At 37.4% G+C, this 22,076-nt stretch overlaps 2 protein-coding genes and 1 long non-coding RNA gene across 4 annotated transcripts in view; 1 reads left to right on the top strand and 2 right to left on the bottom strand.

Annotated features, from left to right (window-relative positions):
• LOC143736071 (uncharacterized) overlaps window positions 1-22,076 on the bottom strand; it is a 795,401-nt gene that overhangs the window by 125,909 nt on the left and 647,416 nt on the right. The gene's annotated exons all lie outside the window — the stretch shown is intronic.
• Window positions 114-1,929, bottom strand: LOC143735605 (uncharacterized). Its single transcript, XR_013203250.1, has 2 exons — window positions 1,867-1,929; window positions 114-607 (listed from the first exon to the last, which is right to left on the bottom strand). It is a non-coding gene; the product is annotated as an uncharacterized LOC143735605 (long non-coding RNA).
• Window positions 12,506-22,076, top strand: part of LOC143736070 (guanine nucleotide-binding protein subunit alpha-11) — a 31,995-nt gene continuing 22,424 nt past the window's right edge. Inside the window, exon 1 of one of the 2 annotated variants that reach the window (XM_077226633.1) lies at window positions 12,506-13,526. In XM_077226633.1, the coding sequence (XP_077082748.1) occupies window positions 13,391-13,526 (136 nt within the window). In that variant the 5' untranslated portion in view covers window positions 12,506-13,390. The remainder of the gene's footprint in view (window positions 13,527-22,076) is intronic. The other variant, XM_077226632.1, reaches the window with a different exon arrangement.

The following is a 22,076-nucleotide window of genomic DNA, read 5'->3' as shown; positions in this document are numbered from 1 at the left end:
TTCTTGCCTGAATTAACTTTTTCTTATAAATTACATTTTTTTTTCAGTAGTATTTACATTACCAAAAAATCATTTTTTACAGTGTATGAACTATTATCTTTTTTTTATCTTAATTTTTGGTTAGCACACAGCATTGTGGGAAAAGTAGTTGGCCATCTGGGTATTTTATAGTTTATTTTTAAGTTTACCCCAATGGCCAGCTATATTTGCCAAATTGTGAAGTGCACAAAATGCAATACACTCAACTTGAAATATGAATAATAAAATGATCTTTATTTGATCAGAATTTCGGAATGCTACTGTCAATGGGAGAAAGAGCAACTGTCGTTAGAAGCTCCGGTGGCCATAGAAATAACCAGTGTCCTGAGATGCACACTTAGGACTGCACATGCGCGTAGGCTGGATCAACAAATATACACTGGCTGTTTCTCAGTCGGAAGGCTGCATCCTAGTAAGGCTGCATATCTCGGCTGCCATGTCATCAAGCCCCGTCAAAGGATGTCTCAATTTAAAGGATCCTTTGAAGGCAGCCCTAGTTTTGCGTCCTTAATTTGGCCTATTTTGAAGGATGCATCAAGTGCATCCATTAAATCCTCCAAACACCAGACTTGTGCACAATTCAGAGTTGAATTGAGATGACTCCTGAATTCCAATTCAATTATTGAATTTGAATTGATGTCAAAAATCTAGAATTACAATTCGAATTTGAATTAAAGGAAGCAGAATTTCAATTTAATAGAAATTCAAAGAAATTCATATACATATTTTAAATGAAGTGTTTAACAATGAAGCTTTACAGTATATGTCGGACCAGGCCATGATTGCATTACATATTCTATAAATGATATTAGTTTGAACTACTTGTACAGATTACATGAACAGGACATTTTTTCCCCCAGCAATGAATGTTAAAAGTTCTAGTCACAGACCAAATAATTAATTGTGATTTATTGTAATTGTAATTTTGTGGAACATGACGGAACATGACTCCATTTCCCAGAATTTCTTTAGTAAATCTTAACAACAACAAAAAAAAAACCAATTTGAGGTGGACATTTGTATATATATATATATATATACACAGGTGAAACCCAAAAAATTAGAATATCGTGCAAAAGTTCATGTATTTCAGTAATTCAAATAAATAGGTGAAACTAATATATTTAGTATATTATTATATACATATGGATGATTATACTTTTCAGAGGGCTGACATTTCTGCATTTAAAATCCTTTTTTTAATGATTTCATGTAATATTCTAATTTTCTGGGATTTTGAATTTGGGGTTTTCATAAGCTGTAAGCCATAATCATCAAAATTATAACTTTTGCAGGATATTCTAATTTTTTGAGTTTCAACTGTATATATATATATATATATATATATATATATATTAGAACAAAATGTATCCAGGGTTGAGGAGTGACTACGTGAAATGAAATAATGTTATTAAATAACGAAATGAATGTAATTGTATTTAGTTGTATTACTGAGGTAAAATGTGTAATTCAATTAGTTACTATCAAATTAAAAGGAAATTGATTTACATTGATAAAGTGATCCAAATAAAATAATCCAAACCACATTTATAATGGGTAACTTATAACAGTAAGCAATTACATTTCCAAAGTAACCTTCCTAACACTGAATGTATGTGAGATTCAACACATTCTTTCTGTTGTGTGACTGTGTGGAATTTCTTTGAATTGCCATGATTTTAATTCCACTTCCTGTCATTCTAATTCCAATTCAAATTCAACTTCCTGTGGGGCGGAGTCAATTCAATTCAAAATTCCAATTCAAGAATTGAATGGAGGCCAATTCTGACATTCTGAATTTTGCACATGCCTGACCAAAACACCCACAATCCTTTGCACACATTCCAATTCACAAAAAAGAATTAGGAGCGAATGAATGGACACTGTCCAATTTCACATCATAATGTAAGACAAAAAAATTTATTTTGGAGATAAAGCCATTGTTTTGTTTCGTTGTAAATTAATCACATAATGCTAAACTGTGCATAATGTAAACCACTGGAAGACCACAGAAGCACCTGCTATTTGAGCATAAGAAACAACATTTTTGGGACAGTTAACGTTCAATTTTGAAGCTGATTTAAAATAATATTTAAATGTGAGTGTGGTTGAAATAGATTCCCGGAAATCAGACAGATTTCAGAAATCAAGTTTAGTCACCTCATCCGGTTATTAATCTGCTGTGGTTTATTCATTCCAGACCTGGATTTGTCCCCATAAGTTGTTCCTTTCTTTCTGTCATGTTTCATAACGTCTTCCAGTAGCGGCTCCTGACTGTAAATTTAGGTAGGGCAGATTCTGGGTCTTAGCCCTAGTTTATGAGGGTGGCGCTCTAATGTTGACTGACATGTCATTTGCGGATTAACCGTTACGTTTAAGCATCACAGAGTGACAGTTTATCATCTGGATGTGTTTTGTCTTGCCAATTTACACATTCAAACAACTCAAAATGTTTGAGGACTTATGAAAATTGAAAATTGGGACTCGCACGCTGCATACCCGAAGCATGCCCACACAGAGAGAGAGAGAGAGAGAGAGAGAGAGAGAGAGCGAGAGAGAGCGAGAGAGAGAGAGAGAGAGAGAGAGAGCGAGAGAGGGAGAGACATTTCAGACAGCGATCAAACACTGAATTGATTCCTCTTTCGCGCTTACTTGTGCTTGAACGGACACATACACACACAATTATGTCAAAATACCCGTCTTGTCAAGTATTCTCACGGTTATGTCACAAGTGAACAGTTAAGAACGAAACCAGATGTGGGTCAGTATATTTGGTCTTAAAGTGACAGCAGCATAATATTCCTGCTGCTGTATGTGCCATTCATCTTAATTAGATAAACAAAAATACAGCTTTAAAAAGGATGAACCTATATTTAATTTAAAAAATGAACAGGAGGAGGAAAGTGATGACGACAGCTTGTAGGATAAGTGTGCCGCGTAAAGTACCTAAGCAGCATCTTCAGCTTCCTTGAGAACCAGACCAAAAACGTTATGTCCACCCCTGACTGTATATAAAGGCTATTCACATTAGCAAATTCAAACTAAAGTATTTATACTTATTTATTACTTAATTTGATATGCTAGTCCACATAAGAAGAACAGACATGCCAACGTGTTACTGACCTGATTTAGACTTAAATACACTTAGCTGAAGTGGATTGATCATCTTGGTCTAGAGCGAGGTTTACCAACGCTATCTCACGACCAATTCGTACGAATTTGTACGAGTGATTAAAAAGTGGCTAATTCGTATGAATTCGTACGACCTCACTCGTACGAATTTGTACGATTTGTCTAAACCCACGTGATGGGTAGGTTTAGGGGCGCGGTCAGGTGTAGGTCAATCTTACAAATTCATACGAATTGGGCAATTTGTAAAATATGCACGATTTATGCAAAAATCGTACTAATTCGTACGAGGGAGGTTGTATGAATTCATACGAATTAGCCACCTCGTAAAATTCGTACGAATTGGCGTGAGATCGAGCTGGGTTTACGTAAGGTGATGTGAAAATAAGCGAGGCAGTCTGAAATCTGCCCCATTGGCTCTCAATTAAGGTGCACTGCAGTTCCATTATTCACCACAGATTTACATAGGAAAATTGTGGGGTGCTGTAGAGCAGGGGAGGGCTCCGAGACCGACTGCCCCACTCAGTGTCATGATACATGCCTGCCGAATCCATGCGCTAAATTTTAATATATCCTGCTCACTTTAAAACAGACAAGAATCTGAAAAATATTTGTTACAGAATTGCGAACACTTATATAATTTATTATTGATTCAGTTTATATAGAGGTTTTGGATGAGTATTTTGGTGCCATGCACCTGTCGTCTTCTGAAAAACATTGAACAGCATTGAAAACCTGCTTACTGGACACCTGAAAATAAATGCGCTTAATTGTGGATTACATAACTTTACACTGCTCTAAAAATAGTAATTTTCCATTATGCGATCTGTCCTGTCTCAGAATAATTGATGTCTTAATTGTGTATTAATTGAATTGTCTTTTCAGAAAGCTCTTCATTGAGCTGTACGAAAACAGAAAATATGTCATAAATGTTCCTGCTTTAGTGTTAGGAAAGATAAAAAGCAGGTTGAAGATGACATGATGAACTACATATTAGTTTTCAGAGTAATAAGAAAGGCAATTATGTAACAAAATGTTTCACTTTCACAGTACTGCCTGTAACTACTACATACTGTATATATAACCGTGAGCATATTGAGCATTTATTGAGCACGAGACACCAGAGTGAAGAGGAACTGAAGTCTTACATCCATATGAGAAAAGTAGTTTTGAGAGTCACAGCTGCTAATCACAGGTCATGCATGTAACAAACCTAAAATGGCATTTATCTGCATTGTGTCATAACATATAATGCTCTAAGTTTACCTTCACTTTTAGAGACCAAAAAAAGTAAATACTTCAAAAATTTCCCCTTCTTGTCTCTGGGAGGAATCTATCTTGTTGTGAGAAAGCTAAGATAAGCACACATCATCCCTTCACATAAATGAGATTGTGTGGAAGTTGTAATGACATTTCTGATAAAGGACTGACAGAATCATCTTACCCAATAAAAGCGATTTGAATTCTCGAAGGTCATCTCTCATCTGCCTCGCCAGGATGGGGTCAATTTCCTTATTTTTGGCAATGGCGCACTTCTTTTTTTAGACAAGCAACAGATGCAACATCTACAGTAGTAGTAATCCCCCATTTCTCCTTCAGAAATACAATAATTACAAAAAACATCAATATTCAGCACTATTTTTAACACAGTGTAGGAGATTTGTATTGTTTTAATGCCACATGTAGTTTATAAAAGCCTTCATTCAGCCACCTAAGTCCTTCGTTAAATGCAAATTCAGTTTGGGATTCTCGCAATAATGTACAGGGAGCTGGAAAAGCAAAACCCGGAGTGGAGATTGATTACAGAATGCTTTGAGCGGGAGGTACAATGTAGACCCGTTCTACTCATTTGCTTATCCACACCGGTTTTTGCCGGGTGACACGGAAAGCCTTGACTTCATCTGGAAATTTTTTGTTGTTGAAGAAATAATAATATCTGGCCAGTTTTTGTCTGAAAATAAATTTTGATATTAATTACTCGTTTAATTGATGTATGGAAACAATTTTACACTCAAAATCAGCATTCAGGTTGTTTCTAATAGCTTACTGGAATGCAAATGTGAAAGTTCTTCAATAGACAACAAATAAAGTTTTTCATCATAATCTTCTCAAATGAAGACAACCTTTATAAATTTTGAACCTTAAATATAATCGGCAGAAGTAAGAAGCTAAATAAACTACGGTAACATGACTTCAACGCCAGCATTACTTCAGACAACTCTTTCAGTCTTTGTTTAAAATTATTTTCCCTGAAAGTTCGAGTTATACAGTAGTTGTCTGCAAGAGCGTGATTATAAACACAACAAGGCTATGAAAGTGGACTAGTGAATAGATGAGTTTAGTCTACCTGTTCGGCTGATAATGTCTCTGATGTGTCTGTTGTATTTTATGTTGTATAATAAAACGTGAATATATCTTGAGCTTGTGTTCACCACAGACATTATTTTACGCATTTAATCAAAAACTCATCACTGCAGCACTCTATTGAATGCTAGAATTAAACAATTAACCACATGGTCACAGTTATTGCAGTTTTATAGTCAATTGCTAACTAATGCTGTAATTAATTATTTTACCACAATGCACCATTTTGTTGCGGGTGAGTGACAGCAGTGTTCTTACAGCACACATGGTCTTTTGATTGGCTGACTTTTTTTTGGAAATTATTTTGTTGTCTCTTTTAGTATTGTCTCTTTTGATGTGGACAGACAAAAATGTAAGTCGCTGAAATCTTATCGCATCGCTTCTTAATACAGCGTTACTAGGATGCATCTTTCCATTTGAGAAGTGGTTCCTTAAACTAAATTTAATGTGCATCAAACTACCATTAAATTCAGGAAAGTATTCTACTAGTAGAATATATGTACTAAGTATACTAATATCAATGAACTAGTAGTGTACATAAGTGTATTATTTCAATACTACTTGGGGCTAAATTATCCTACTTTTTAGTCAGTGTATAAAAGTATACTTTTAAGTATATTTTATGTGTAACAGTGCAGAGTACACACCTAGTTTACAACTACATTTTTAGTTTGTACTGCAACTATACTACAAGTGAACTTATAGGTATACTATAGGTTAATAGCAATACTTGTAGCACATTTCTTAGTTTATGAAAGTACTGTCACAGAGCTACCCTCTGTTCCCTGTATTCCCCTTGTTAGCCCTTCTCGAAACACATGACCACATACTTGGGTTTGTAAAAGACTCTTTATTTACCTTGATGTACCAGGGAAGGAAGAGATGGCTTACACACATCCTCACATAAACATACTTCAACTAGACTGTTGTGTCTCTCTCACACCAGGAAGTGGTCAGTAAGTCTTTGTTTTTATATTTATGTACATTGTTGGTTCTTTGTGTGTATGAAACTCAAGCAACAAAAATTTCCCCACAGGGATAATAAAATTTCAAGTCAAGTAAATATACATTTGTTCTTATTAAAGTTACAAAGTAAGTGATTTTATCTCTTTGTTGTTTGATTAAAGGTGTCATGAACTGAGGAATCAAATTTTCCTTGAGGTTTTGACATATAAGAGTTCATCATACATATTATAATAATATCCTGAAAGTTTCAGAACTGAAAACGTCCTTGTTAGTCCAAAATCAGCTTTTATTGTTATCAGGCCCAGCGAATGCCTCGTCCTGGAATGTGCCTCTTTATGACGTAATTAGGTAGTGAAAGACCGCCTCTGCAAGAAAATCAACTTAGATTGCCCACTGGCGTTAGTGAGATGAGGAAGAGTGAAGAGCAAAGGGTGACTCAACGGACTAAAAATAATTATAAGTGCACCCTAGGAAAACAATGCAGTTCATGACTCCTTTAACATGAATGACAGACAGTAGGAATATTAGGCTGCTGTCACTATAAGAGCTTCCCGGATCCAATGTACTGTTACACATGGGTTTCCTTTCTTAACTGTGTTTACATTCACTTAAGACATAAATGAATGTATTTACTAGGATACTTGCAAAGTCAGGCATTTTGACACCTTAAAGTGTGTATTTAGCTGTTTAAGGCCAATAAAGGTTAAAAAATAAGTCAGAACACACTCGCTCACTGAGCAGCGGGCTTCAAGCGGGCTCTCAGACTGCGCTGGGAAACAGTCTTTCAGAAATTAGTTCTGTTTCATATTATATTCATATTCTCTTATCAGTTGGGCAACGTGGTTCTCTCACAAAATTTACTCTCACCGGCAAGGAATTTTTTTTCGCCCAAATCTGACCATTTGGTCCCAGTCTGGAGCCCTGAGCCAAGTTTAACTGCCAAAAAGTAATTCCTTCATTACATGCAAATTCAGACAATCTGGATTTCTTGCACTAGTATGCGGGTAGCTGGAAAAGGAAACATTGTGTGGAGTTTGATAACAGAACGCTTTGAGTGGGAGGTAAAATGTAGACCCGCTCCACCCAAATATGCTTATATACAAATATCACAAAATTTAAACTGAGAAATTAGAAGCGACAAAGAGAATCACTCACCTTACTTCATAAAACCTACGGTGTAGATGGGGAAATCTTCCTTGAAATAAACAATGGCTGTGATACATTGAAGGAGTTTTTCCAAATGCAGTTCTCTGTCAATTGCGTCACGTTTGTTCACTAAAGACAAATAGTTGAACTTCCCGAAAGTCTGACTTTAATGCAAAATATGCTGGGTATGTTTCAGTCATGCAGAGCAGTTAAGAATCAGTCATTGGAATGTGCCCTGACATTTAAAGTGACTGACACTAGTTACTTAAAACTTAAAGTTAAGTAGTTAACTTAAAGTAGTTGTTTCCATAGTGTTTAGTATCTGTTTGTGTTCATTTATTAGATTACTTGGTAGGGGAGAACGGGGCTAGATGTCACACAGGGTTATAGCTATTTAGTTATAGCTATAGTATATTGGGACTGATTGTCACATTTGTTTGTCACTATTTATTAATTACGTTTTCTGCTGATCAGAACAATGGTTTACTATAGTTTAAATAGGCTATTTATGTTTTGTTTTATTGAACTGTATAAATGTTGCAGAAAAGTATTATAAGCTGTGTTGTGGTAGGCCCTGCTTCCTGTGTTTTCAGTGATCCGATCACAAGTGGTCGCTATTTCTCATAGCATACAATAGCATTAAAGTCCACATGAAATTAAAATGTAAATGTTTTGGTTTTTAGTATGAATATGTTAGCCTTACTTTTATCTATGAGCAAGTGTGCTCCAAAACAATCACAAATTTTTTTCATTTAGAAGATATAAGCATTCAAAACTTAGAGTCTTTCACTTGGGATAAATAGGGATCAATGATTTTGATGACATCACTCTGCACTTCATCTTCTCATCAGATTTTTTGTCCAATCAAATGCTCTCTAGAATCTGTAGTGTCCCGCCCCTACACTATAAATAGACGCTGAAGCTGCGGCTTAAATTAGTCACTTGTTCACACATTTAGAATATTCTAAGGGTTAATAGTATTTTGAATGGCACATAGTGCTCTATATAGGGGATAGGGAACAATTCAGACAGTGTAAAAATACTTTCCATTTGGGCGAATGAAGTCTGATTTCACATTAGTGTTACGTGACGCACACGTAACGCACACAAGGTGTGTTATGTAAGAGTTACAAAGCTCAAAGTCTCAAACGCAAAGAGAAATCAAAGCGCCTAAAACGCTTCAATCAAAAACTCCCCACAAATCTACATCAGAATGTGGGGGCAGAGTTTCATAACACCGTCCAAATGTATTATTGTTGCTGCCGGTGCCGCCTTGTTGTGGTGATGCTGTGTTTTTCGTTGCGAAAGCCAAACTGCTTTGTTTGTTACGGTGGCCTAGTAATGCACAACACAACGAAATTTAAAAAGCAAAGATAAGTTCACAACACAACGAAATTAAGCCTCGACACAACGAAATGAATCCACAACACAACGAAAATAAGCCACAACACAACGGAAAATGTACAACACAACGAAATAAAGCTGCAACACAACGGAAATTCTCCTCACCAGAGGGCTCTCGGAGCACGATAAAGTTAGTTTTCCTTGCCACTGTTCTATAGAGTCAGCAGTCTAAAAAATATATCAACACCACGATTAGTTTTAACAGTACTTAGCTAACCATTGTATATCAGCATTTATTAATTCAAAATCACCTAAGTGCATTATAGCTGCATATTTATTATCCAGAATGCTTTGACGTGCTACCACAGCGTAACCCTAAGGGAATAAGTCTGCCAATTCCTTCAACTTATCCAACTTATTACTGGTGAAATTGTGCCAATGCCTTCCTGTAATTCTGCAATTCACCAAATGTTTTTTATTTTTATTTATCAAATTATATTATAATAAATTATACGTTTTCACCACTTGGTGGAATTGCTAGACGTTCCCTTAGGGATCATGCGCTGTGGTTGCGCTTCAAAGCATTCTCGAGTATAAATACGCAGCTATAATTAACGTAGATGATTTTAAAGTATATTTTATGTCGATATACAATGGTTACATGCTGTTAAAACTAATCGTGGTATTAATATATTAAGACTGCCGACTCTATAACAATGGCAATTAAAACTAACTTTATCGCGCTCTGAGAGCCCTCTAGTGGTCGGGAGCATTTCCGTTGTGTTGCGGCTTTTTCGTTGTGTTGTGGCTTATTTCTGTTGTATTGTACATTTTCCGTTGTGTTGTGGCTCATTTCCGTTGAGTTGTTGATTCATTTTGTTGTGTTGTGGCTTCATTTCGTTGTGTTGTGAAGTTATATTTGCTTTTTAAATTTCGTTGTGTTGTGCACTACTGGGCCACCGTAGTTTGTCCTTCCAAAAATGGACACAATTAGAAAACAGTGGTTAAGCTTTATTTACAACACTGTTCCAGAACAGTACAATCAAAATATTCGACTGTGTGCAGCGCATTTTTCAGTGGACTGTTTCCAGAACCAGGGAGGGTACAAGGCCGGCTGTGCGCAAAGGCTGATTCTAAAAAGTGGGGATATTCCATCTTTGCAAGTGCATTCGGGCGCTTCTGACTCAGGGCCTGTACGTAGTATGTTTTCATATTTTAAGAATTTTCCACTGACTATTCAAACGCGAGTTTTGAGCAGTATAGAGTAACGCTTGTATGTCGTTTGTACGATCACAAATGCAGACTTGGTTTTATGTTTGAATAGTGTTCTCCCCACTGTAGCACGGCGTGACAGGTAAAAAGACAGTATAAGTCATTATAATCATTAATTATTTCCCCAATTAAATAAAACCTTACCAATCTAAAATGTTCTAGTCCAGTCGCGTTGGCAAAATTGATCGATCAGCTTGGTCATCTGCATTTTCCGGCTCAGATTCGGGCTCGAATTGATACGGTAGTACCGACATTATCACCTGTCATTATTGCTTTGGGAGCTGATGTTCCAAATAGGGTAAGGGGCATGACACTTCGGTCACACGTTTTCGTTTTTTTAGGTTTTCGGGGCAATCACAATGCACTGGATCGCTGGCCAATCAGAGCACTTGCGCTTTTCAGAACAATGAGCTTTGTAAAAATCGGCGCGTTTTAGAAAGGCTAGGCATAGAGGAGCAACAATAATGTACGGTATATGTAAAATAATTACTTTTTTTAACCTAAAACCGCATAAACACATTGCATTACCATTAAACCAAATACACAAAATAATGTTCTTTTTAGAACCGTCATAGTCACCACATTTAAAGTGATATGGAGGAGATTAGCAGGAAACTGCGGCTTTACAAAGCTCAACAGCTCTGGCCGAGCTATGATATAAACAAAACGCCATTGGCTGTTTTAAAAAAGAGGTGGAGCTGTTTGATATGTCCCGCTCCGTTTTCCTGTTTCAGTGGAAATTACGTCAACACATTGACTAATGCTGCGCGTTTCAAGGCTCTTCAGTGGGACATTAATGTTTTTTTTGGTTTGGTTAAGACTAAGAAGTGCAGATTTTCAACAACAACAAAAAAACACTTTCCCAGAGAAATATTCTATGGAGTCAATTATGTAACAACTAGTCTATTTAATTTGTAATTTTACTAGTAAAAATTATAATATGGAAATGCAATTATAAGGAATTATTTGATAAATTCGTTACCAACAACAGCACTGTAGATACTAGTCCGTACCGATTGTGTTTGTATCTCTCTATTAGTGTTACTCGTTCTTAGTGCTGCATTTAATACTATTGTTGACCACAGAATTCTTTTAAATAGAATCGAAAATTATGTTGGCAATGGCATTAATGGAATTAGGCATTAGCATGGTTTAAATCATACTTATCTGACCGTTATCAGTTTGTATTAGTAAATGAAGAGATGTCTTATCGATCACAAATTCAGTATAGCGAACCACAAGGCTAATTGTGCTTTTTGATACGATTTTTTCATTTGAAAGTCACGTTTTTAGTATCTGTAAAACTGCATTCTTCCATCTTAAAAATATATCTAAATTACGGAGCCATGTGCTCTCAATGACTAATGCGGAACAATTATTTAATGCGTTTATGACATCAAGGCTAGATTATTGTAAGGGGCTTATGGGTGGTTGCCCTGCACGCTTAATAAACAAACTACAGCTGGTCCAAAACGCAGCAGCTAGAATTCTTAACAGAACCAGGAAGTATGACCATATTAGCCCGGTTCCATCCACACTGCATTTGCTCCCATGGCACCTTTGAACAAGGTCCAGACAGTTTGTTCTTATATAATCGCTTTGTAAATGAAGGTGACTTGACTTGACTAGTCAAGTGGTTTAATAGGTTACATGCAACAACAAGATCAGTAGCCGCTTTTAAATAGTTCCAACTATGATAAATATAATTTTAATAGTTATATACATGTAGTTTATTAAAATTGGAAGTGAGAACAAACTGTCTGGACCTTGTTCATTAAGTGTTACATTTAAGTTTAAATAAAACCGTCCCATAGTCAGGTGTGGACACAATTTTAACAATGCCCCCAATTATACAATTTTCTACTCTATTCTTCCAAGCAGTTTCCACATGGTGTCGATAAAGAGCTAGGAATCATCTGCAAATCTGGACGTTGATTCTCTCTTATTACAGTTTGACAATGATAGGCCTACCACTCAAGTCACTTCAACTATAAACGGAACAGAAGCACCATGTGTATAGTCTGTGAGTGGTTTGAGTAATACGCATTTGTATATATACGTTATATATTTTATGAACTATTAGAGTTGTTAAAGTGGCTAGGACTTCACCAGATATGTTTGACTAGGAATGGGCGTTGTCCATTCAGTCGAATAGCAGGGTTTGTGGCGAGACACGCCCCGCGAGCTCCACAGTCGTTCCTCCACCTACCTTGCCTCATTCTGGGCCCCGCCCCCTCGCGCGTCTCTACCTCGGATTGGCTCCGCGCCCTGTCACTCACGCTCCATTTTCCAGCTGTCGCAGCTCCAGGTTTGTGTGCGACTCATACCGGACTGGACGGTGCGATCATCTGGAAATTTTTTCACTCCGTCGATTTTTTTTAGGAGCCCACACCTGTGTCATTTTTTTCGTCCATTTTTCGTCTTTAAATATAAATTAACCCCAGTCGGATGCGAAGAAATGAGCGGTGAAATCAGCGCGCGGAGTGTAAATAAAGATTCCGGCTAGCTAGCAGGTTAGCCCACCCAATTAAGCTAGTTAGTGCGCTTAGCTAATTAACTTATCGGGTTTTGTATGCTCAAAATCAAATGTTTGCACTGTAGTCAGTGTTGTATGTGCACACAGCGTTTTTAAAAGCGCATATGGCTGTCTTCTGCCACCTGTCGCCGTGTGTTAGCCAGAGATCCGGGTAACTGTTAGCTGATGGACAGTGTTGCGGTGATTCTGGGCACTGGGGCGGTTAGCTTAGCGAGACAGCAAAGGACAGCACGGATGTCGTGGCAGGCTAGTTTGTCCCTCCGGGACTCTAGTTTGTAGTCATCACAGATTATTAAAAGCAGGGCTTGGGTTGGTCTGATAGTGGGGAGATCTTTGGATTCACATCTGGCCTCCAATCTCATCCAGCCTTTGGCCTTGTTTCATAGACCCGTTTGTATGAGCAGGCAGAGGTTGTGGTGCTCTATTTTGCTTAATCGATTTACGCGTACCATCATAAGGCATCCTGGATCGCATGCTGCATTTTTAAACAACATTCCCCCAAATCCATCCTGTTCCTCTTTCGACACGGTTGCAAAAGGAAGCGGACCGTAGAAGTGTGTCAGATCAGGGTTGGGATCTCCAAACGCTGTGGTGATGACTTTGGAGTCCATGATGGCCTGTTGCATGAGTGAAGAGGCGAAGGAGTCCAAAAGAATCAACGCCGAGATCGACAAGCAGCTCCGGAGAGACAAGCGAGATGCGAGGCGAGAGCTCAAACTCCTCTTACTGGGTAAGTGCATCTCTGACAGCTGCTGATGGCAAACACATAAACGCATATTGCATTGGGGATCTAATGCATAGTGATGCTGGCATGCGGTTTAAGTCTAAATCAAAGGCAAACGTGTTACTTTCACTGCTTATGTCATTCGTGTTCATATGATTTCACTTTATGTAAATCATGCACGTGTCGCATTGTGCTTTTATGATTGTACTACGAAATGTCCTTGTCAAAAATCCTACAGAGAATGCTGATGGAATGTTTATCTTAATTAGACCTAGTTCTAATAGGATCTAGCGTTCCCACGGTCATTGAACTATCAGGGACTTTCATGGCATATTCTATAGTGATTTTTCTTCTTCTTCCATATTTTAAAATGTATAGTGAATGTTTTTGCTTTATTTCATGGGGAAATATTTTAAAATGTTTAAAACAAAGCGCATTTTTACATTTTTGCATGGCTACAATTGGGGAAATTTGTAGGGAAAAATGATATACATTTAAGTTTACTTTTGTCATTCATATGATTTTTACTTTATATAGTTAATGTGTTATAGGCATTGTGTTTTTGCGATATTCCACAATATCTTCTAAAATGAAATCCTAAAAGGGAAAAATCCCAGTCATGGAAAACTGGAAATATGAAGTTACTTATTGGAACATTTTATTGAATTATAATCTTTTCAGTGTTTGCTTGGCTGCATGGGTAAACATATTTTAAATAGTATTCATTATAGTGAATGTATTTAGTTATATGAGGGAAAATATTCTAAAGTGTATAGTGAGCGTGTTTTTACATTTTTAGCTTGGTTATATTAGGGAAAATATTGTAAATTATATTCCAAATACACAGTAATTGTGTTTGTATTTTTTCTTGGTTAAAGAAAGGTCTTAATTTTTTATTTTTTTTTATTCCCAAGGATCAAACATGAATCCTCAAAGAATCAGAAAAGTTCCTGTTTGATAGCTCAAATCCTATTTCAATTGTTCCCTATTATAATAGAAATTTAATGTATGAAAGTACCCCAACAATTGCAGTGTTTTTTTTCTCTTTTTCGCCCGTTAAACTCACTGAAAGTCTAAATGTTAATTTATTAGCAATGAACATTAGTAAGTGTTTTAGAGTTGCATGAGTGTCAGTTTACATTCATCTCGTGATCTGACCATTAGGCTGCTCTTTGCTTTCGTTTTGGTGTCAGAGCCATTAGGTCATTTGTGGCTGTAAGCAAAGCTAAATTGTCAGCAATTTCAGCCTAAGAGATTGTATCTGAATATTTCAGTACTGCAGAGCGTTTCAATAACACGCGTCCTTACATTATTCTCAGAATGGAGAGATGCAGTAACTATAAAAATAATTAGATCAGAGGCTTAATTTGAAACTCGGGTTGCAAAATCTATTTAGGACGGTGTTTGCATCCCAGTTAATTGCTGCTAAAGTCAAAGACAGTCCAGATTTGATCTTTTCTGATTGCGTATCTTTAACCCAATCCTTGGCTCTCGGATGAGCGACATCGAGAATGCGCAGCGCTAACGTGAGGAATGAAACCTATTGTGACCAGATTGTGGTTTTACAAGCCTATCTGGTTCCTAAAAATGGCAAAAAAACTGGCAGGCATGCGGCAGGTTGCTGTTAAAAATGGCTGATCTGGTCAGAAAGGGATCCTGAAATTGCGTAGATGAACAGACACGGTCACGGGCCCTTGTTGTGTAGTGTGGGCTGACCCGTAAAAGTGCTTCATAGAATCCATGTCCTTAGAAAGCTCGGGCCCTGCTGCGTGCAACACAACCAGGCTTTGTGCCGAGACTCTCAGAGGAAAGACAGCAATAAGATACGCCTCGATGGAGGAAGAGGGCCTTGCGTGACCAACGAACGCTGTTAACCTTCTGCTTCTGTCTCGGTAGACTCTCGACTGCTCTATCTGAAAGCTGACAGGAAGTTGTCATCTCTGTGTTTTAGGGGGGTTTGAAAAAACCATGTTCTCTCAGATCAACAGATTTCAGTTTTACTTGTATGCTCAGGCCCGGTTTCACAGACGGGGCTTAGATTAAGCCAGGATTAGGCCTTGGTTAAATAAGGGCATTTAAGTAGCTTTTATAAACGTGCCTTAGAAAAAAACCATTACTGGTGTGCATCTTGAGACAAAACAATGGCACTGACATATTTGAACATATCTCGGTGCAAGTTGCTTTCAGTTAAAAGAGCTCTAACATGCAGTAGTCTGTGAAACCAGGGGTGAGTTTCTTTTTGAGGTTTATAAAAATTGTTTTCATTGTAGTGTGTTCCTCAGAAGTGCTCCAGCACTTAGATTTCCTCCCCCAGCTCTTTCCAAGAAAAACGTCAGTTTTGGATGTCTGGTTAAACCGGATTCTGTGTGGTTAAATGGGCACATTTTTGAAGCCTTTGACCTCGCTCTGAATATTTGATTAACTTGTTAGCGTGACAACCTTTCCTAATATTGTCGTTTCCTTCCAAAGTAATGTGTCGGAAGAGTTTGCTGCATGTGATGCTCAACGTTCATGTGAGATCTGATGTTTGTTCTAACACTAGTTGGAATACAGGAGGTAAATACCTTCTATGTGAACCAGTTTTTTTTTCTGATTACAATGCTTTTTATTGTACTAGAAACCAATTTGTAAGTTTTCTTTTGTAATTTGTTTTAAATGTTCCCTCAAAGTTGTAAATGTTTTCTCCATGCTCATTTCTTGGAATGTGTAAAATATTTATTTTTTTCATTTACTTTAGTTTGTTTATTTTAGTAGCTTTGAGAATTAGGCTATGTTTACACGGAAACGATCTGATGAGAAAACGCAAAAGTGGCGTTGCGTTATCAGTTTTTATTCTGCGTTTAGACGAGCGTTATCGGGGGGGGGGGATCCGATGGGGGGGGAATCCGCGTGCATATGATGACGCAAAATAGTGTGAAATTCGATGTAGTATGCACTCCAGGCGGCTAGGTGGCAATGTGAAGCAAAAACACCAATATCTGAGAATATTTTGTACAACTGCTGAAAAGGCTCTTGTACGTTTATCAGAGCTGCTATGGCAACTTGAAGGTCCGACGTATGGAAATAATCCGACATATTGGGGTTATTTTCCTGTAATGGCGCATGCCTGTGACGTAAACACGTACGCGACGAGAGCCACAGTGAGCAGATTTGCGTTTTTACTGTTTAGATGGGAAGGCGACGGTGGATCGTTTTTAAGATTTCCACTCTGGTAGGTGGTTTCACTTTTTTGCGTTTTTAAGCCTCCAAAACGCCGTCGCCGTGTAAACGAAAGGCACATCCGATAAAATATTCTTACGTTTTCACCCAGAATCGTTCTCGTGTAAACAGGGCCTAAAATGAGGCATGAAATGAAAATACACCCTATTTTATAAATGCGTGGTATTGATCTCGTATCCAATTTATCTTCTTTTTTTTTTGTGACTTTAATTAAAATGTCAAACTCGATCTTGTGGTGAAATGACAGACTTCCCTTTGGTGATGTATGCAGGACTTCTCCAATCATTTTGTCCTCTCAAACTCCTCTCCTTTCCTACAATCGACTGCAAGTTCGCATTCATATCTGCCGTCATCCAATTAACAGCCGTTGAACAGAAACCATTCCTAATCTTTTTTTTATGATAACCTGTTAAACTTGAATGCATGTCATAATACGGAACAACAGATCTGTCGATACTTCGGGTTTATTGAGAATTAAACTTTCATTTTACATTGACATTGGATGAACTGATATTGACATTTTTGCAGATAATTTGTTATGGCCGTTACTCTAATTCCTTATTTTAAATGCTACTAGTGAATTCTGGCATCACAGCATTATGTAATATGCAGTATGAAAAATGGATAAAATTAAATAAAAAATATCTGAAATGTGCGTGTATTCTAAATATCCAATATCTGCTGGTAAACAAAAAAAAAGATTTCATAATATTGTGTTAACTGATATGTTATCGATATATCATTCATGCACATACCCAACTTAACTATTTTAGCACTTTTTAAAAATAAAATAAAAAATTAAAGGTTTGTAAAAATGATCTAAAAAAATAAGGTATAGATATGGATGAAAAGATTTTTGGCTAAAATTTTGGCTGATAATTATCTCTTTGATATAAAGTTAAATTTTTTAATCCTACAAATGAATTTTGCCATTGCAACGTTATAATGTACGGTATGAAAAGTGGATATTCATTTTCAGATTAGCTAAAGATTCATTTTAAATGAGTGCTAGATGTTTGAATAGGGAATTTTAAGTTTTTTTTTATTTTTCATATCCAATATATACCGATAAATAAAATAAAAATCTGTAACATTGCCTGATAAGTAACAGATATACCAATGGTATTGTGCATCACTAGATATAATGTTCCAAAATGTAAGCACAGAGCCAATTAATCACCTTTAACATTTGTCGTCAGCTATTTTCATTCATCGATTTGTATGGGTTTGACCGGTTTGTTGTAGCGGCCCAGTGCGTATGAGCTGCGTTTTGTTCTCCGCTGCAGGAACTGAAGATACAGGCTGATTGAGGTAGAGAGAAGCCTGTGTGTGTGTGTGTGTGTGTTGGCGTTCTCTGCTGGAGGGACTTGAGCCGAGGGCAACCACTCTTCATTTTCTGCCCACACTTCTGCTGCACACATGAATGCACGCTGTTGCTGTGTCACATGATCCGGAGGCAGAGATCCAGAGAGAAGGAAAGCAAGGAAAAGATCTCATCCGTCAGTCACTTGAATACCTTATTCACGAAAACGTGCTACTAAGCAACTTGTTTCTGGCGCGGGCACGTCTGAATAACAACCCGAACTTCCAGGTTTCTTGTTACGCCACACGGTCGGCTCTAGCCAATATTTACCTAGCCGAGTCGAAAGCGCGCTGGAGTATAGAGTCTATAACACCTGAGTGTTGTGGAGGAGCTCGATGACTCATAAAGATTGTACTGAATGTTTGTTTTTGGACACACCTAGCACAAAGCTGACATTGTTCTCATGCAACCAACATAGGGCCTGTTTTCGTTTCACTTTATTGCTAAATAAAGTCCATGTTGCCCTTTTGTGTCGTTCAGTGCTTCTATACGAACCGCTTGGAATCCCAATTTTAAATATTACTCAACCCACTCGCGATGAATTGCTCTCGGGAAAAAAACTGATTTGTTTCCAACTCTGCTCCTCACTCAAGCGAAGCAATCTGACCACTGTGGTGGTGGTGTTTATTAAACGCAGGCTTCGCATTTGCAACCACATAGCGATAAGGATTCAGTTTTTGCATGCGAGTTTAAAACCATGCAAATAGCCCGCTAATACACACCTCATGATTTCCATGTTCAAACCAGTGAGCTGGAGTTGCAGAGACTGTAGAAAGTGTTTGTGTTTGTTCAACAATGCACCAGTATCGGGTTCAATCTTGTGAAATAGGAGGGACCGGCAAAGTAGAATTAGCTGGTTTCCTTTTACATTTACATTTTACATTTATGCATTTGGCAGATGCATACAATACTTACATTGCAAGGTATACATTTACATTATTATCAGTTCTAGCTTTCCCTGGGAATCGAACCCATGACCTTGGCGTTGCAAGCGCCAACGCTCAACTGTTTAAGCTATTAACTGTTGTTAATTTTTATTTTACATTATTTATATATATATATATATATATATATATATATATATTATATGATTTTTATTATTATTTTTCTTTAATTCTGTGAAATGGGAGGGACTGGTAAAGTAGTAGTTTCTTTTATAAAACCCAGTGTTTTATTTAATTTAATTTTTACTTAGTTTTTTATAATTGTTTGTATTTTTGTTTCATTTTAATTTAATTAAAATAGGAGGGACTGGCAGAGTATAGGTTTATTGTATTTAATTGTTATTATTTATTTATTGTAAGTTTATGTCTGAAGGCATCTCAATGTGCTTTTGTTGGACGGTAGTGACTTTCAGTGGTGAATATGTTATGAAAAACATTGTAGAATCTGGTTTCACTGCAAGATTCAAATGTTACATCTGTTGATAGGGAAGCTTTGTCTTACCCTCGCTTCCAGTTCTCCAGTATGTGTGTTTAGCAAGCACCCACACACACTTGTATCTCGACATGGGTGTATTAGCTGATGTGAGCTGATTTTACTATCCGCCATTTTACACTAGCAGGGGAAACCGGTTATGTAGAGCTGGAACTTTTGATTGAACTGATATAAATTTTAGAGTGTAATCAGATGGCTGTGTAAGTTATAGAATATAGGTTGAAATGAAAAATGATTTTAATTGTCTAAATTCCTACCAAATGTGCCTCAGTTAAATTGCTGCCATACAGCTGCTCCCTCAGACCATTTGCTGATTATGTTGGCTGTTATCTAATGAGTTTTGCCAATATATTTGACAGTACTAAAATAAACGTTCAACATAAAATTCAAAATGTACTCTTAATACATGTTCCTGGTCTTATTGTGCACTACTCGTGGGTGTTCGTCAAAATTTGCTAACCTGCTCCTAGGGTTGTCAAAAGTACCTGTACTTCGGTACCAAATTAGTACTGAAGTTTTGAAAACGTGATTATACCAACATTTCTGTAGTACCGAGTACCAGGTATATTCGGTGCCCACTGATAGGCAGCTGCTTTCAGTCGCTTTCGTGTTTATCGAAGTGCTCTGTAAAGTGCGTCAAAGGTTTCTATTTACGTGTTTAAGTGTTGATCGTTGTCAAGTCACATTCATTTATATAGCGCTTTTAACAATATAGATTGTTTCAAAGCAGCTTTACAGTGATAATAGGAAATGAAAGTAACAGAGATTGTTTTGGCTTTACAGCAGCTCTAGAATAAAGTTATTGTCCAGTTAAAGTTAGTTTTGATTGATTCACTTCCGTTGCAACGTTCATTAGTTATTAATAAGGGTGCGCCGATTTCGTTTTTAAATCGAAATCGATCGAAAATAATTAGAGATGCACCGATTACAATTTTCTTGGCAGATTCCGATTTACGATTTTTCATGAGTTTGGCCTGCCGATACCGATTTTAGCCGATTCCGATTTTATTTTTTCTAACCACTTTACAGCAAACACAAATATTTATTTTCTATCTTTTCTTTAATAGAACATTTTACATAGAACATAGAACATTTTTTAACAAATTAAATAAAATAGAACTATATAAATTATTATTCCTGGTGTGGGAAATCCACACATATCTGAGTGCAGTGTTATGGTATGGAAGAACCATTTTCTTTTCCATATATTCAACTAAAAAAATAAAAGTGATATTTACTTATTTAGGAAACTAAACTTCTGCATAAAAACAGTTAATGGCAATAATATATTATATAAATAGCAAATAAAAATAAAATAAATATAGCCTTGCAGTATAAAGATGTTTCTCAACACACACACACACACACACACACACACACACACACACACACACACACACACACACACACACACACACAGGCCTATTGCAATCACTTGTACATCAATGGCAAGTTTTATTTCGCAAACAGTTGTTCTCTTGTCTGCCACATGTCCAGCCAGGCTAAACAATCACTTTAATTGGACGCGAGCTCAAGAGCTCCTGCTCTTGGTGTGAATGCACTCATTGATTAACATGCACGGCGGGAAAAAAAAAACCCGCGTTGCTCACGCTTGCGATGTGAAACGGCCTTAATTCACAAGGTTTCCTACATGTGCATTCCGTGTGCACGTGTGATGCTGATGTTGCGTGATGTTAATCATGCGGCACCCGAGTGCATTTGACCGGCAAAAAAATCGGAATATGTCAGACTGACCGGCTGGTCGCCGGTCATGGCCGATCACGTGAAAATCGGCCGATTCCGGTCACCAGCCGATCAATCTGTGTATCCTTAAAATTAATTCACAATCTCGAACTTCGAATTAAAAAATGGAATCGTCGATGCTGCCACGCCCCCATGTCACATCCGGTCGGCGTGCCAAGCGGAAAAAAACACGCGAGTTGAAGTGCTGCGAGTTTATATGGTCAACCTCCTCTAACTTACCTACAGTCACTCAAAAGATAGCATGGCAACTGCAGAAGCAGGAGACCCATCGACAGAAATTGAACCCCCTCCTCTTTCATTGAAGTCGCAGGTGTGGACGTTTTTTGGATTTCCAGTGAAGTCGCAGTTGTGGACGTTTTTTGGATTTCCAGTGAGTTATGTTGAAAACGTTCGCGCTTCAAAAAAGCCACAGTTTACAGACATCCTAAGTCTCGCGAAAGTTCCGGGAGTCTCCCGCATATTGATAGCGGCTCCCTGATGCACGCAAATTAGTTAAAATCTCCCGGAATCTAGAGTGAGCGAGCAAGAGCGCGCATGCGAGACAGAAAAAACTGTGCTCCAAACCGTATAGAGCGCGCACGGCAGAGAGAGCGAGAGACCTTGCGCGTGTGCCTCATGAAGCGCATGTGAGACAGAGAGCATCCTGATTGGCTGGTTTCGGCTTTAAAAAAAGTAAATGTAAAAACTGAGAATCGAATTGAACCGTGACCTTAGAATCGAAAATTTAATCGAATCAAGGATTTGGAGAATCGTGACACCCCTAGTTATTAACT

The sequence above is a fragment of the Siphateles boraxobius genome, unplaced genomic scaffold (genome assembly GCF_051911475.1).
Source record: "Siphateles boraxobius isolate OS27281-9 unplaced genomic scaffold, OSU_SipBor_1 13, whole genome shotgun sequence".
In the NCBI taxonomy this organism is placed as follows: Eukaryota; Metazoa; Chordata; class Actinopteri; order Cypriniformes; family Leuciscidae; genus Siphateles; species Siphateles boraxobius.
The sequence above is the reverse complement of the archived record's forward strand: the minus strand, read 5'-3'. Positions and strand labels throughout refer to the sequence as shown.